The sequence below is a fragment of the Coenobita brevimanus genome, chromosome 21, assembly GCF_032717465.1.
Source record: "Coenobita brevimanus isolate Jiangsu-jjx chromosome 21, ASM3271746v2, whole genome shotgun sequence".
Classification (NCBI taxonomy): domain Eukaryota; kingdom Metazoa; phylum Arthropoda; class Malacostraca; order Decapoda; family Coenobitidae; genus Coenobita; species Coenobita brevimanus.
Genome location: NC_136974.1, coordinates 2,423,468 through 2,437,910, shown reverse-complemented (window position 1 = coordinate 2,437,910; position 14,443 = coordinate 2,423,468). Strand labels below are relative to the sequence as shown.

The 14,443-nt window shown below is 39.9% G+C and overlaps 1 protein-coding gene across 1 annotated transcript in view; it reads left to right on the top strand.

Annotated features, from left to right (window-relative positions):
* LOC145392059 (uncharacterized) overlaps positions 1–14,443 on the top strand; it is a 286,089-nt gene that overhangs the window by 254,006 nt on the left and 17,640 nt on the right. Inside the window, exons 59-61 of the mRNA XM_080266515.1 lie at positions 592–765; positions 2,210–2,340; positions 2,910–3,034. Of these exons, the coding sequence (XP_080122641.1) occupies positions 592–765; positions 2,210–2,340; positions 2,910–3,034 (430 nt within the window). The remainder of the gene's footprint in view (positions 1–591; positions 766–2,209; positions 2,341–2,909; positions 3,035–14,443) is intronic.

Genomic DNA, 14,443 nt, shown 5'->3' with positions numbered 1-14,443 from the left:
ATCAAACCCATCCAGTTTGGAAAGATTCTCCTAAATTGAAGAAACTTGTCAGGAGATATTTGGAAAAAGCATCATCATAGTGAAGTGTAAATTTTATCTCCTGCCTATTTAGTGTACTTTAAGTGTCTCAGACTATGGAGGATATTAATCTTTTTGATGATAGAAGTTTAAATATAGTGGCTTTATTTCAGACAGTGTATCACAATACCATTGTCATGGTTTTAGCTCCTAAATCTAATGTAGCAGTTTACCTACTGCCTCCTGTTTGTCTCTAGACTTTGGTTGGTGTGTTTTGCAAAGGGCTACATACACCAACAAATGTTCTCTATTTCTTTTACTGCCTTCTCCCCTCTATCATCAGACTACATCATTACTACCTTTTGTTATGCAGTTTTACCTTCTAAAAAGGAAACATGAATTTTTGATATGTCAAAAGTATGTGTTACATTTTCGTACTACAGGATCCTCTCCCATCCCTGTTGCTCACCATATTCTGCTTTCTCCTCCTTTCTTAATCTGGCCTTCCCTTCTTCCCCTCCATACCTGTTCTCATTCCTTTCCAACTGCACTAATTTGCTCTTACTCTTCCAGGTGTACTGTCAGCGACACTGGCTCAATGTTGGGATGACTTAAGTGGATTCCTAATAGCATTCTTCTTATGCTTCTTCTCCTTTGTGGCCATGTTCTACCTCCTTCTCTTCAAGTACCTTGTGGGCTTCTACAATATTGTCACAGCTGTTGAAACTTGCTTTAGTATGATGCTGGGTGAGTTTTTTTTTTTTTTTTTTTTTTCTCTGGAAAAACTGTGCATGACCTTCATTAACTCTGTCACAACTGTGGTGCCCTCCTAAACTTTGCAGAATTATCTGGTAGTCACAATATTAAATCACTGTAAGATGTCTCTGGACTGGATGATCTACTGCTTCTGTGACTTCTTTTTATCAACATTTTAAAACTAGTCAGTGTGTGTGAGCTTACTTTTTTTTTTTTAAGGTTCATTATTAACCTCTTCAGTTCAGTAATGTAATTTTTATATTATTCCTGATATCTCTCTATCTATCTATAGCCCGACGCCCTAATCCTGCAAAGGGTGGCCGCAGACAAAACGCCTCCAAGTCGCTCTGTCACCCACCATTTGACTACCCTCCCCCCAACTCACCCCCCCCTTCCCTCATATACCTCTCAACTCCATCCCTCCACCTCATCCTCGGTCTACCTCTCCCTCTTCCTCCCTCCACCTCACCTACATACACCCTCTTAGTCAGTCTTTCATTCTCCATTCTCTTCACATGTCCAAACCACCTCAGTGTATTTCTCCTAATCTTCTCTTGTGGAGTTAGATTTAGCCATCAGTAATCGCTTTACTTAAAGAGGTCTCCCTCAAGTGAATAAAATTTGCCGGATGCTGTATGTGAAATCCCAGGCTCATCTGGATGTAAACTGAAGGGACTGTTGGAAACTGGCCACATCTGCCAGGCACCCTTACAGATCTCTGTTGAAGTTATGTTGCTAGATTGTCTTTGTTACACCCATGTGCGTAGCATGAATGGTTTATGTCTGGTTCAGTTTGTTTGTCTGTCCTGTCAGTCTGTTTAGCAAGATTATTAAATAACTATGGAATTGAGTTGCACCAAATTTGGAATACGGTAATAATTGCAAACCATATTAGTAACAAGTAATTAAATTTCGGCTGAAGAAGATTCATAAGTCAAGAGCAAGGTCAACTCATACAGTTATGATCCGATTTTGATCAAACTCTGTGGAAGGGCTTATGGGTCAGGAAGGAATTGTGAAACATTTCTGAGAACAATTGATCAGAGGTAAAGGTCACTGAACGCATCAAAGATTTGACCCTTTAACTCAATAGTTTTTATTCAGTTTGGATGAGACCTGGTGGAAGGATTTAAGGTAAGCCATGGATGATGTAAGTATATTTTGAGAATAGTAGATCGGTTGCCAAAGTAGCAGGGTAAGAGCTGTTGGTCCAAATTCAGTGGACTGAGAGTCAGACAGGCACAAAGTAATTTGAGAACAGTTGGTCAGAGACCAGAGTCTTAGGAAGTTTCAGCCACAGACCAATTGTAGGACATGTTTTTTGCTGTCTGTGAATGCTCTTTTTTGTTGTGATAGTGTGACTGGAATTAGCAGGAAAAAACAATTGTGTCATCAGACCAAACAGATTAATTGCAACATCCCTCCGTCTTCTTAGGCAAGTTCCAGTTTGAAGAGATGAAGCAAGTGTCTGCTTTTGTACCCTTGATGTTCTTCATATTTGTATTGTGCAACTCTTGGGTCCTCATCAACCTCCTCCTCACCCTCATCATCAAGTCTTTCACACAGGTGGGAATGTTAAGAGGTAGATAGGCAAAGATGAAAGTTGTGTACATAGTTAGATGGTAGATAGGCGGTAAATTAAACTTATTTATATACAGTATTTTGAGGTTAGGTAAACAAAAAAACTGATGTACATACTTTGGTGTCAGATAAGAAAAAAGTAAAGTTAATTGTACAGGTAATACTGTACCAGTAGATTAAAAGCTATGTACAGAACTGTATTTCATCATAACATAAGAACTAAATAAACTTACTTTAATGTACCTAGTATGATTACAAGATAGGTAAGCTTGGGGTTCATTTAAAAATACTGTAGTGTTGAATTTTAAATGTCAGTGTTGTGTGTTATTCTGAGAATATGTTTGCTGAAATACATGTGCAGTGAAATTCAGGTTTTAAGTGGTTTAGCTGAAGATATTGAAGGTAAAGAATATGCCTATGTAAAGGAAATACTTGTCATTTTATGTATTTGTGCTGGTGGCATGTGTATGTGGCAAATAGGTTATGATGCTTTGCATTCTTCAAGTGAATACATAATGCTTTTGTCATTACGGCAGTATCATTTCTCCACATAGGTGAAGTATGACCTTATGAAGCAGCCTAATGAATATGAAATGGTAGCATTTGTGTGGGGTCGTTTCCGGACCTTCCTGGGACTTAGCCAACCTCTTGCTGCCCCTGCACCCCTCACCACAACCAGGTACTATATATGCTCTAGTAATTGCAGGTTTATCATTTTGAGTCAAGTCATGTGTAGCACTGTATAGGCAACCCTCACTTAATAGTTTATCAATTTATTGTAGTGAATTCAACAAGCTTTCACTTTATCTCTTAGCCAGAAGAGGGGGAAAACAGATTTTTGTCGGGCCAGAAGTCCATTTTAGTACTAAGAAGGAAGGATACACTTGACTGTGGATGTCTTTAAGTGAGGCATTATTCCTTTTCCTTTCTATATCACCCTGTGTGAGTTATGAAAGAGATGGCAGTGGTTGACTGGCCAGCCTGCGAGATGGGCCAGTGTTGGAAAAACCATTGCTCGCACTTCCTTCAGAGTGCAGGCATTTCATTTGAAAGACTGTAATGATTTCTCTGTCATTTGGTGACTTTTGGAGTTGCAGTTTCTGTTCTAGAATGCACATCTGCAGCTCCACAAAATACCTATTGCTCTTATGACAGAGGATATTCAGACTTCTCCTAATTAGTTTCTGCATTCCTCTAAGTATAAGGGGAAAAAAAAAAAAAATTGTGTGGGTGCATAACTGTTTTATTCTTTGTCAGAAATCCCACTTTCTGTTAAGAAGTTGGAGGCACATATCTGTCTGCCAGCCTGAAATTCATTATACGTAGCTACTTTTACCTTACCATACACACAGTCACCTACTGTTCATTGATTATCTTTTCATCTTTCACACTTTCATGAGGAATGGGATTTGCAACCAGTTTGATCATATATATCATTGAATTTATGAATAGTTTTGCCACATAATATTTCATTCAGTAGTGCATTCCACTGATCAGTTGCTCTTTTTGGGAAACTGAATTTCCCTACATCATTATTGCCTTTCTTTTTGTACAGTTATTTAGAGTGTCTTCTTCATGTTGCTTCTCCATGGGTTATATACTCATTTATGTCTATTTTCTCTTTTCCTGTGATGCATTTATATAACATAATCATGTCTCCTCTTTTCCGTGTCTCATAAAATTTTGGTAGGTTTAATTTTTCTAGTTTTTCTTCATAGTTTAGTTCTCTTAAGCTTAGGACCCCTTTTGTAGCAGCCTCTTTGTACCTTTTCAGTCTTATCAATGTGTTTTGTGAAATGAGGATTCCAGACTACAGATGCATACCCCAGAGTTGGTGTAGTGGATGGTGTGATTATTTTTTTCAGCATGTCTTCATTTATATATATGATGCGGTAGGTGGGGACACTCACCATCTACTCACTCAGTGTAGGGCTGCTTTGGGTGTCTTCCCTTTCCTGTCTTCCTTCCTTCTGTTTTTCTTTCCTTCATTCTTTCCTCCTTCTTCTGCCTATAGTTGACTTTACACTTCCTGTTCTGTCTTTCTTTCCTCTTCCTTCTTCCTTTGAGTGACCCTTCACTGAGAGACAAGCCAAATGGTTTCCTGTACACCAGGAAACCATTTACTACACCGGATGGTAACCATATAACCAAATTATGGCGCCTGGTGGTTTAGTTAGTAATTACGATGCTCCAATCGGATTGAGCTGGTGCAGGTTTATATCCAAGGGATGGTTGGGGTATATTGCTCGCATAATGCCACTCAGGGATAAGTGAGGCTGGTCACTCTCATCTTAAATGTCAGGACCAACTTGCCTAGCCCCTGGGCCTATGCTGCTCATGGGGCAACATAGGATTGAACGATGGATGGATGGATGAATGTTACTCTCATATAAGCAAGCAATGTGTACATGTTCCATACATTCTCATTTATGTAGTCAGCCAGTGATTGTCTGTTCTTGATAATCACTCCCAACTCTGATGGGCGTAAAGTTGAACTTCCAGACTTATAATCTCAGTCTAGTCATTTTTCACCTTTATGAAACTTTATTACATGACATTTGTACACACTGATTTCCATTTTCCATTCACTGCTCCATTCATGTAGCTTATTTAGTTCTTCCTGTAGCTTTATGCAAGAGTCTATGTTTGTAATTTTCCTTTGTATTTTTCCATCAGCAGCAAACATATTTAGATAGCTTACTTTTCCAATGTTTCTGTCAGTGTCATTTATTTATATTATAATGATCCAGTTTCTGTATGTTTGTTTGTTACCGTAGCACAGCAAAACCAGCACATGTAGCGCAATTTTTGCTAGAGTAAGGTACTGTTAAAATGCTTTGACTTGAAGAATAAAACCATTTCCAGTCCAGTCAGGCCACCAGTTCCTGAGTTATGACTCATTTCTGGCCTTTTGTTTAGAGTGGAGGGGATGGATATGTCCTTGGTACGGCATTAAAATTACCAGCCTGACAGAAGAAAGAAGAGCGACATGTTTGTTGTATTATCACTCTCTCACCTCTCCTTCCTTCCTCCTTATACTCCAAGAATTGTATACTGCAGTACTATAGTATAATTTAGTGTAACAGCAAACACTACTATACTGTTCTGCTGCACTCTCTCTCTCTCTCTTTTCTCAACGGGTGTCCCAGCAGGATAAAATAAGGGAAAATTCCTCACTCCTCTTTGCTCACAGTATGAGTAATTCAGATTTTTGTTACCTTTCAACCTAAAACAGGAATTGACTTGACATTAAGTGGAGGCCGCCAAAGACGGCCGTTAACTACACGCCAGGCTATTAATAGTGCCATTCTTTTCTCACTGTGGGAATTTTTCTGATAATAGCCTGTTTTCAAACCTTAATATCTTGGAAACTATACCAGTTAGGGAAACAAATTAAAGACCATATTACTCACCAACTCTTCTTACAAATGAAATCCCCAGCTCTGTAGGTAGTTGCATTGATAAGTAGTGAGTTGAGGGAGGCGAGTAATTTTTACCGTGAGAACAGGATGTGTTCATGCGTCTGCCCGAGGCCCAGACAATGGCCTTTGCTCTCAACGTGACAACTCCATTACTAGATAAACTATACGCAGTGATGTCCAAGGCTTGGCCTGTGGCACTATCACTGATTCTTTTCCTAGTATCCTTGGAAGGAGGCTTGACAGGGGTGGATGAGGCAAAAGTCCATGTGAGGCAGAAACAGAATTGGATTAGAAGGGTTAAGAAAAGATCATCTTACACCTGGCAGAGTCACAGAAACAACTGAGGTATGGTTGGCTTAGCTGGCGGGAGTCCCTCCCTAGCTTTTGGTGACGATATAAAGTGACAGCCATTTCAAACTGTGGTGCAAAAACAAGTGCGGTTCCGATCAACATCTGGCACCACCAGGCCACCGATTTCTTGACAGTTCCGACTGACACCCGGCAGTTAGGGGTTAAAAGCGAGTGTATACTAAAAACTTAATTGGTGCCAGCACTGAGTCCTGTGGAACTCCACTTGTTACTTTTCTCCATGATGAGTAATTTCCCCATAGTACTGTTCTCGTTTCCTTTTTCTGCGAAAATCTTTCATCCAGCTGTACAGATTACCTTGGATTCCTCATTAATGGTACAATTTCCATAAAAGCCTTTGGTGTGATGCTTTGTCAAATGCCTTCTTTGATCCATTTTCTCTTTTCTGCGGTGTTTCTGCAACTTTGTCATAGTAGCTTTAATAGATTAGTAACACATGATTTTCCCTCTCTAAAACCAAATTGTCTTTCTATTATCATATTGTGTTTTTCCAGATGATTTATCCAGATTTTTCACATCAGCTTTTCTAATATCTTACTTACGGCACCAGTAATAGTAGTAGTTGTTCCCTAGGCAGTCTGGCCGAACAGCCCTGAGTCCCTTAGGAAGGCCATGGCTGAGACCGGGCTTTCCCACAAAGCTCTCAAAGAGTATATGTTGAGTTGTTGGCGTAGGTGATTGTGTGCAATGCAGTCGTCCATAATGTGCTTAATAGTATGGGGTTTTGTGTTGCATGCTGGACGGGCATCAGCGACTGAGTCATCCAGCCTATTCTGGTAGCTTAAGAGGGCTGGATGGTGCCCACATCTCAGCCTGGCTAGGTGGACCCTGTCCTCACGAGGGAGATAGGATTCAGAAGGGTGGATGTCAGGAGGCCGTGCATGCAGCTGTGTTTTGTCTTTAAGTGACTGAATGGAGCGGCAAGTGATCTGAGTATGGATATGCTTCTGGAAGCTGGTCTGAGGTGGGTAAGGGGGGATAGATGACAGTATTTGTGTATGGTATCGTGTCCTGGGTGTTGTTTTGATGTTCCTTGGTGTGGATGGATGTGCTGCTGTGTAATATAGTGGATGTTGTGGGTTTGTGGAGGCTGCAGCAAGAAACTGGGTGCCTATCATGTCTAGGTGATCCTTGACTTTGAGGACTTTGGTTTCTTGATGTAGGTGGTCTGTGCGTGTAGTAGCTGTGCAGCCTGTGATTATTTTTAGGGCCTTGTTCTGTATAGTCTGTAGAGTGTTGTAGTGTGTTTTGGTGAGGTTAGGAGCCCAGGCAGGGCTTGCATAATTCATCACTGAACGTATGTATTGTTTGTATACTGCAGTGGTGGTTTCTTTGTTGTGTTCGAATGTTGTATGGGCAAGTGACCTCAAGGCACTGAGTCTTTATATTATTTTTAATGTTTGTGATACGTTGTTTAAATGACATTGATGTATTGTATGTTGCACCAAGGATTTCGAGTGTGTGTGTGTGTGGTAGGGGAGTGTTGTTCATGGTGAGGGGTGGGCTGTGACTGTGTTCTGCTGTCCAGTTTGTGAGAGGGGTCACTGTAGATTTGGCTGGGGCTATGGATTACGATGCCAGTTAGTGATACTGGTTGGTAGGTAAGTGGATTTTGTCCATTTCCTGTCTTGAAAAGGGGAACAATGTTTGCATTTTTCCATATATCATGTAGTTTACCATGTCTTAAGGATTCTGTGAATATTAAGTGTATTGGTCTGCCTAGCTCTTCAGCACATTCCTGTAATACCCAACAAGAATTCTCGTCAGGACCATTAGCTTTTCCTTTGTCTGATTTACTCATCTTTTCCTGGATCTCTTGTTTCAGTATACAGGTATGTAAATTTGTTTTTTTTGCTCCTGATCAGGAATCAAACCCGAGACTTCTACTGTAGATAGAAGTCAGTCACTGATGTCTAGCTATCTATCTATTGCCAGATGCCTCAATCCCGTTTGGGGTGGCCACAAACAAATCGCCTCCACGTCGCCCTGTCCCCTGCCATTTCACTGCCCTGCTCCCAACTCACACCCCTTTCTCTCATATACCTCTCCACTGTCATTGATGGAATGTATGTAATATGTGCCTCTCGAATATATAAAAATGCTCGTGTTGTGTTTGGGATAGATTAAAACTGCTGTGTCATTTGCTGAGTTGCATGGGGCTGAGCAGCAATCCTAGTGTGTTGTGATTGAAATAAATCTCCCATGCTGGATTTACCTGGTTTGTCAGAAAATTCAGGTAGCTTAGCTTTTATTACGACGTGGTGTAGTGGGATCAGTGCCTGACTTCTGTTTAGTAGTCTCAGGATCGATTCCCAGTCAGGAGCGCAAAAAACATTTGTACACACGCGAGTAATGTGATGCTCTCAAAAACATGTACAGTAAGTCCTCACTATAACGGACTAATAGGGGCCCAAACCATTCCAAAAAATGCGAAATTCCAATAAAAGTGACATCCGGACTTCCCTCTGCTAATCCGTACACTTTCCGATATATCAGACATTAGTCCGGATCGCATGAACGGTTTTTTTAAACCGTTTTGACTACCATTGTGGTACTGTACTGCGTTATAACTTCACTACATTAATTATAATGGTATAATATATATAATAATTCTGTGCTGTACACTGATAAACTTGTCTTTTATTTACCCTGTTGTGATGAACGTAGCTGAAGTGGTCAGTCAGTTCAGACTGCTTCTGGCTTTATCGGACTTTTCCAATATAGAGGAACTTAGTCCGGTAGCTCCTCGAGTCCGATAAAAGCGAATTCTGGTCTATTGAAGTCCGTTATATCAAGGTTTTACTGTATATTTGTTGATATGCGTGGGCATGCTCTTTTATTTTCATCTTTCTCAAATCTACTTTCTTCTGAAAAAAAAGATTGGAAATTTTTGTTTAGTACTTCACAGATATCTTCTTCATTGATATACTGTAGATTTTCTTGTCATCCATGATGGACTGTATTTTATCTTTGACTTTAGTTTTGCCTCATATGTAGCTGTAAAACAGCATTAGTTGATCAGTACTTTTATTTATAGTGTCTTCATCTAACTGCCTTTGAGCTTCTCTCCTTATCCTTGTATAATCATCTCTTGCCTGCTTGTAGTTGTTATATGTTCTCTCACTATTATGTTGTCTGTATCTGATGCATGGCAAATCTCTTTTCTCTTTTCCTTTTTAAAATCAGTATTAAACCAATTTTTTATCCTTGTTTCCATTTCTTTGTGCTGTGGGAATCTTGTTTCGTAAAATTCACAAAACTTTTTATACAAAACATTTACCTGTACAGTATATCTTTTCTTCTTGGCTCCTGTTCATAGTCTATTTCCTTTAAGTACTTTTTATGTCTTGATAGTTGCCCCATTTGTAGTTTAGCCTCTTTTTGTAATTTTCATTATCTCTGTATCATGTGCTATCCTGAAGTTGCAGTCTAATACTATGGTCACTTTTGTCAAATGGGAGATGACAAATTATACTGTCAATTTCATTTTTTTGGATAGTAAATATGAGATCAAATAATGAGGGGTCTTCTGATCTTCTTTTTGTGTGTGTATGTGTTTTCCTTTACATGTTGTGTTAGGAAAAACTCCTGTATAAGATTCAGGAGCTTTTGTGCCCAGCAGCCTTCATAGCTTCTTACATCTAGAGTATTCCAGTTTATATTTGTGTTGAAATCTCCAATTAGTATAGTTTTTAAAATTTTTCTTCCATTCTATGTTGTAGGATTCTAAAACTCTGAATTGTCCTATCTGTCAGGTCATCATATATACCTCTATCACATGTGTTTGTCTTGGGTAGCATTTATAAATTTGCCACAGTTACCATGCTTTCCCTTCAGGTGTGCTAATCTCTATTGCAGTTAATTCTACTTGTGAACATATGTCTAGTTTTATCTGTTTGACTTGGAGTGTTTCCTTTGTTATTATCATAACTCCTTCTTTTTTTCAAGACCAAAATATTGTATTCATCAAAATGTAAGAAGTCATTGGATATCTATGGGGTTAATTTTGTTTCTGTTAGTCAAATAATATGAAGTTCATTTTCTTTGGTATAGTCCTTTATCTCTAATAATCTGGATACCATTCCATCTACATTTGAGTACAACAGCTTAGTCACAGTGTTCACATACTTGATATTGGTTGAGTCTACTTCCTTATTTTTACTTAGTCCGTGCTGTTTATATGCTATTTTTTGTACTTGCAACCGTACCACTTTGTAAAAAGATTTACTTCTCTTTTCATCTGATCTTGCATCATTTTTTTTCCCCTTCACTCCTTTAGTAATACCTGTTCCTCCTGAATTAGGCATTTTTTTATCCATGTATCCTTGTATTCCTCAGATTCCTTACGTTTGATTGTGAGTGTTTTTTATTACTTCTTCTACAGTGTTCACACTTTGGAAGGCTACTTTCAGGGACCTTGACTTATTTTCCTCATATTTCCCTAGTCTTTTAAATTCCTCTATATCTTTTTCTCTGATTTCCTCTGATGCTTGTTTCAATATGTTCATTATACTTACCATCTCCTTCTTGTCTCTAGTAATTCTATTCCTTATTTCTTCTTCATGATTACCAGTGATTACTATAGATTTATTAATCCCTACTGTTTCCTTAATTAGCCTTGGGTTGTTTCTTATGATGTCTTTCACTTCCCTTGTCCTGTTTTTTGCTTTAGTCTTGTTTTCTAGATATTGTCTTGTTTTGGCTACTTCTGCCTATGTATTTTGTACTTCCTCTCTGTAATTTCTCATCATTTCATTTGCCTGAGTTATCTTCTCATCAGTTACTCTGCTTTGTTATGTCAGACAACCTGCTTGCCTAATTATGTCTTTGTCATTATTGTACTACTTAAAAACTTTCTCATGGGTAACTATGGTATTTCCCATTTTGCCCATTTTCATCTTTAGAATGTCTACCTCAGCTTGAAGCTCACTTATTGTTGCATCTTTTGTGTTTAATCTCTTTACTAATTGCTCATTTTTTTCCATTTGTAGATACAGTTCCTTTTTTCTTTTATCCAATTTCAGTTTGAAAGTTTCCTCCAGTTTATTCACATTCTCTGCTAACTTGTTAAATGTATCCAGTTCCAGCAAGTCTGTGTAGTCATCATTATGTTTTCTATTGTTTCCCTTCCTCTTACCTAGAGGCACTTCGCTAAGGAACACAATCTTACAGAAAGATAATATCTTCTTACACTCTGGCATCTCCCTGCTATTTGTATGTCTGTGTTGTGATTCACCCTGCGTCTGTCATCTGCTACTCAACAAATTCCGTTGAGCTCTGATTATTTGAGAAATACTTTCTTTCTTCACTTTTTCACCTTTAATTGCTCTACAATATTAAATCATCTCTAATTTAGCTTAGTACCAAGCATGACTCATTTTCAATACACTTAGGTATTGGTTGCAGCAGAGCGTGGCGACACACATCAGACCTCTACGACATTCACTCTGTGAGTGTGTGTGTGTGTGTGTGTGTGTGTGTGTGTGTGTGTGTGTGTGTGTGTGTATTTACCTAATGTGTGTGTGGATGAAAGAATGCGAAGATGTGTAATGGATGCAAGAGCTTATAGAGGTTGGGGGAGTGGACTTTCTGACCACTACTTGGTGGTAGCCAGAATTAAGATCCAAGTAAGATGGAGGAATAGAAGAAGGGAAAGACAAGGGGAAGGAGTAGTTGCAAGGAAAGTGGAAAGATTACAAGAGGATGAGAAAAAGGCGGAGTATAAGAGAGAAGTGGAGGAACGATTGGGCAAATATGAATTGGAGCAGATGGGGGACGAGGAAGGTGTGTGCAGGATATTTACAGAAGAAATATGTGCAGCATGTGATGTGGTGTGTGGGAGGAAGAGAAGACAGAGGGGTGTGCAAGGAACAGCGTGATGGACTGAAGAGGTGAGACAGGCTGTGGCACAAAAGAAGGAAGCATACAATGAATGGATGAGAAATAGGGGCGTGGAAGAAGTTGAGAGGCGGAAGAGAGAGTTATATGTAGAAAGAAAGAGAGAGGTGAAAAGATTAGTAAGAGAGAGTAAGAAGAGAGTGGATGAGGAATTTGGAAGGAATTTGAGTGTAAAGTAGAGGGACTGTAAGAAAATGTTCTGGAAAGAGGTGAAGAAAGTAAGACAGGGTGGAAGTGAGGTTAGCAGGGGAGTGAAAGATCAAAATGGTAGATTACTAGTGAAGAAGGGAGAAAAAGTGAGCAGATGGAGAGAACACTTTAAGGAATTGTTGAACATATAGGATGGAAGTAATGCAAGTAAGTGGCTGGGGAATGGCTGGGAGAAGGAGGGAAGTGACAAGACAGGAAGAAATCAGTAGGATAGAAGTTGTGGAAACAATGGAGAAAATTAAATTGAGGAAAGCCCCAGGAATTGATGGAGTGTGTGGTGAAATGCTGAAGCATGGGGGAGAGATAGTAGTAGAATGGATGTGGAAGATGTGCAGATTGGCCTGGGAGGAAGGTAGAGTCCCAGAGGATTGGAACTCAGGTATAATTATTCCCTTGTACAAAGGAAAAGGGAAAAAGAAGTGTGTGGTAATCATAGGGGCATTTGTCTTCTTAGTATAATAGGAAAAGTATATGGTAGGATACTTATTGACAGAGTTAGGGAAAGAACAGAGGAATTAGTTGGAGAAGAACAGGGAGGCTTTAGGAAGGGAAGAGGTTGTGTAGATCAGATATTCATTCTTAGATCTTTAGTGGAAAAGTTTCTAGAGAAGGGAAAGAAGTTGTATGCGGCTTTCATGGATTTGGAGAAAGCATATGACAGGGTGGATAGACAAGGATAGTGGAAAGTATTAAGCATATATGGAGTAGATGGGAAGTTGTTGAATGATGTGAAGAGTATGTATGATGGTGCTAATGCTGCAGTGCATGTGGATGGTGAACTAAGTGAATTTTTCTCTTTGAAGGTTGGGTTGAAACAGGGATGTGTCATGTCCCCATGGTTGTTCAATCTGTACATGGATGGGGTAATAAAAGAGGTACAAGGTAGGGTAGTGGATGTTGGAGTGGCCCTGGTGAGAGAGGATAGTGTTTGGATACTCCCTGTACTGTTGTTTGCAGATGATACTGTGTTGTTGAGTGAAGATGAAGGGGAGCTGCAAGGCTTGGTGGATGAGTTTGGGAGAGTGTGTAAGAAACGGAATCTAAAGGTGAATGTAGGGAAGAGTAATGTGATGGTCTTTGAGAGAGGTGAAGTCAGTGAATGTACAGTGAGGTTGGATGGTGAGGAATTGGAAAATGTGAGTACGTTTAAGTACTTGGGTAGTGTGATGAGTAAGGATGGAGGTTTGGAGGATGAAGTGCTTGAAAGGGTACAGCAGGGAAGAAAGGTTGCTAGTTCTTTGAAAGCAGTGATAAACAGGGAAGTGAGCATGGAAGTGAAAATGTTACTACATGACAGTATTGTGATACCAACTCTAACATATGGAAGTGAAGCTTGGACGTTGTTGGAAGGACACATGTCAAGAGTGAGAGCAGTGGAAATGAGTTATTTAAGAGGAGCCTGTGGAGTCACATGGAGAGACAGGCTGACGAATGAGGATATAAAGGAGCGTTGTGGTGTGGATGTGGATGTGATAGGAAGTGTTATGAGGAACACACAGGTGATTTGGCCATGTGGAGAGGATGGAGGGTGAGAGACTGACGAAGAGAGTGTATGTGAGTGAGGTGGAGGGGGGGAGAGGGAGGGGGAGGCCGAGGATGAGATGGAGGGATGGGGTGGAGAGGTATATGAGAGAGGGGGGTGTGAGTTGGGAGCAGGGCAGTGAAATGGCGGGGGACAGGGCTACATGGAGGCGATTTGTTTGTGGCCACCCCAAATGGGATTGAGGCGTCTGGCAGTAGACAGATAGATAGATAGTAATATACAGGAAATGAGCTATGCTCGTGGGGTCCCGTCTCTATTTCTCGGTAAGTCAAATTTTGCTTTAAACTCATTCAAGCTTTTAGATTGGACGATCTCTTTGTCCAGGCTATTCCACAGGTCTATGCATCTGTAAGGAAAACTATATTTCTTGATATCCTTCATGCAACTTGGCTTTCTTCAGTTTCATTCCATGTCCTCTTGTTACTCTCTTATCCCATACAAACAGATCTTCTCTGTCAGTTTTATCTACTCTCATCATAGTCCTGAACACTGAAATCATGTTGCCCCTCTCTCTCCTTTCCTCTAAGGAGGGCAAATCCAGCTTTTCCAGCCTCTCTCTGTACAACAGATCTGCCAGACTGGATACCATCTTGGTTGCTGGTCATTGTATTCTCTCAATCTTGTTTATATCTTTCTTTTTGTGTGG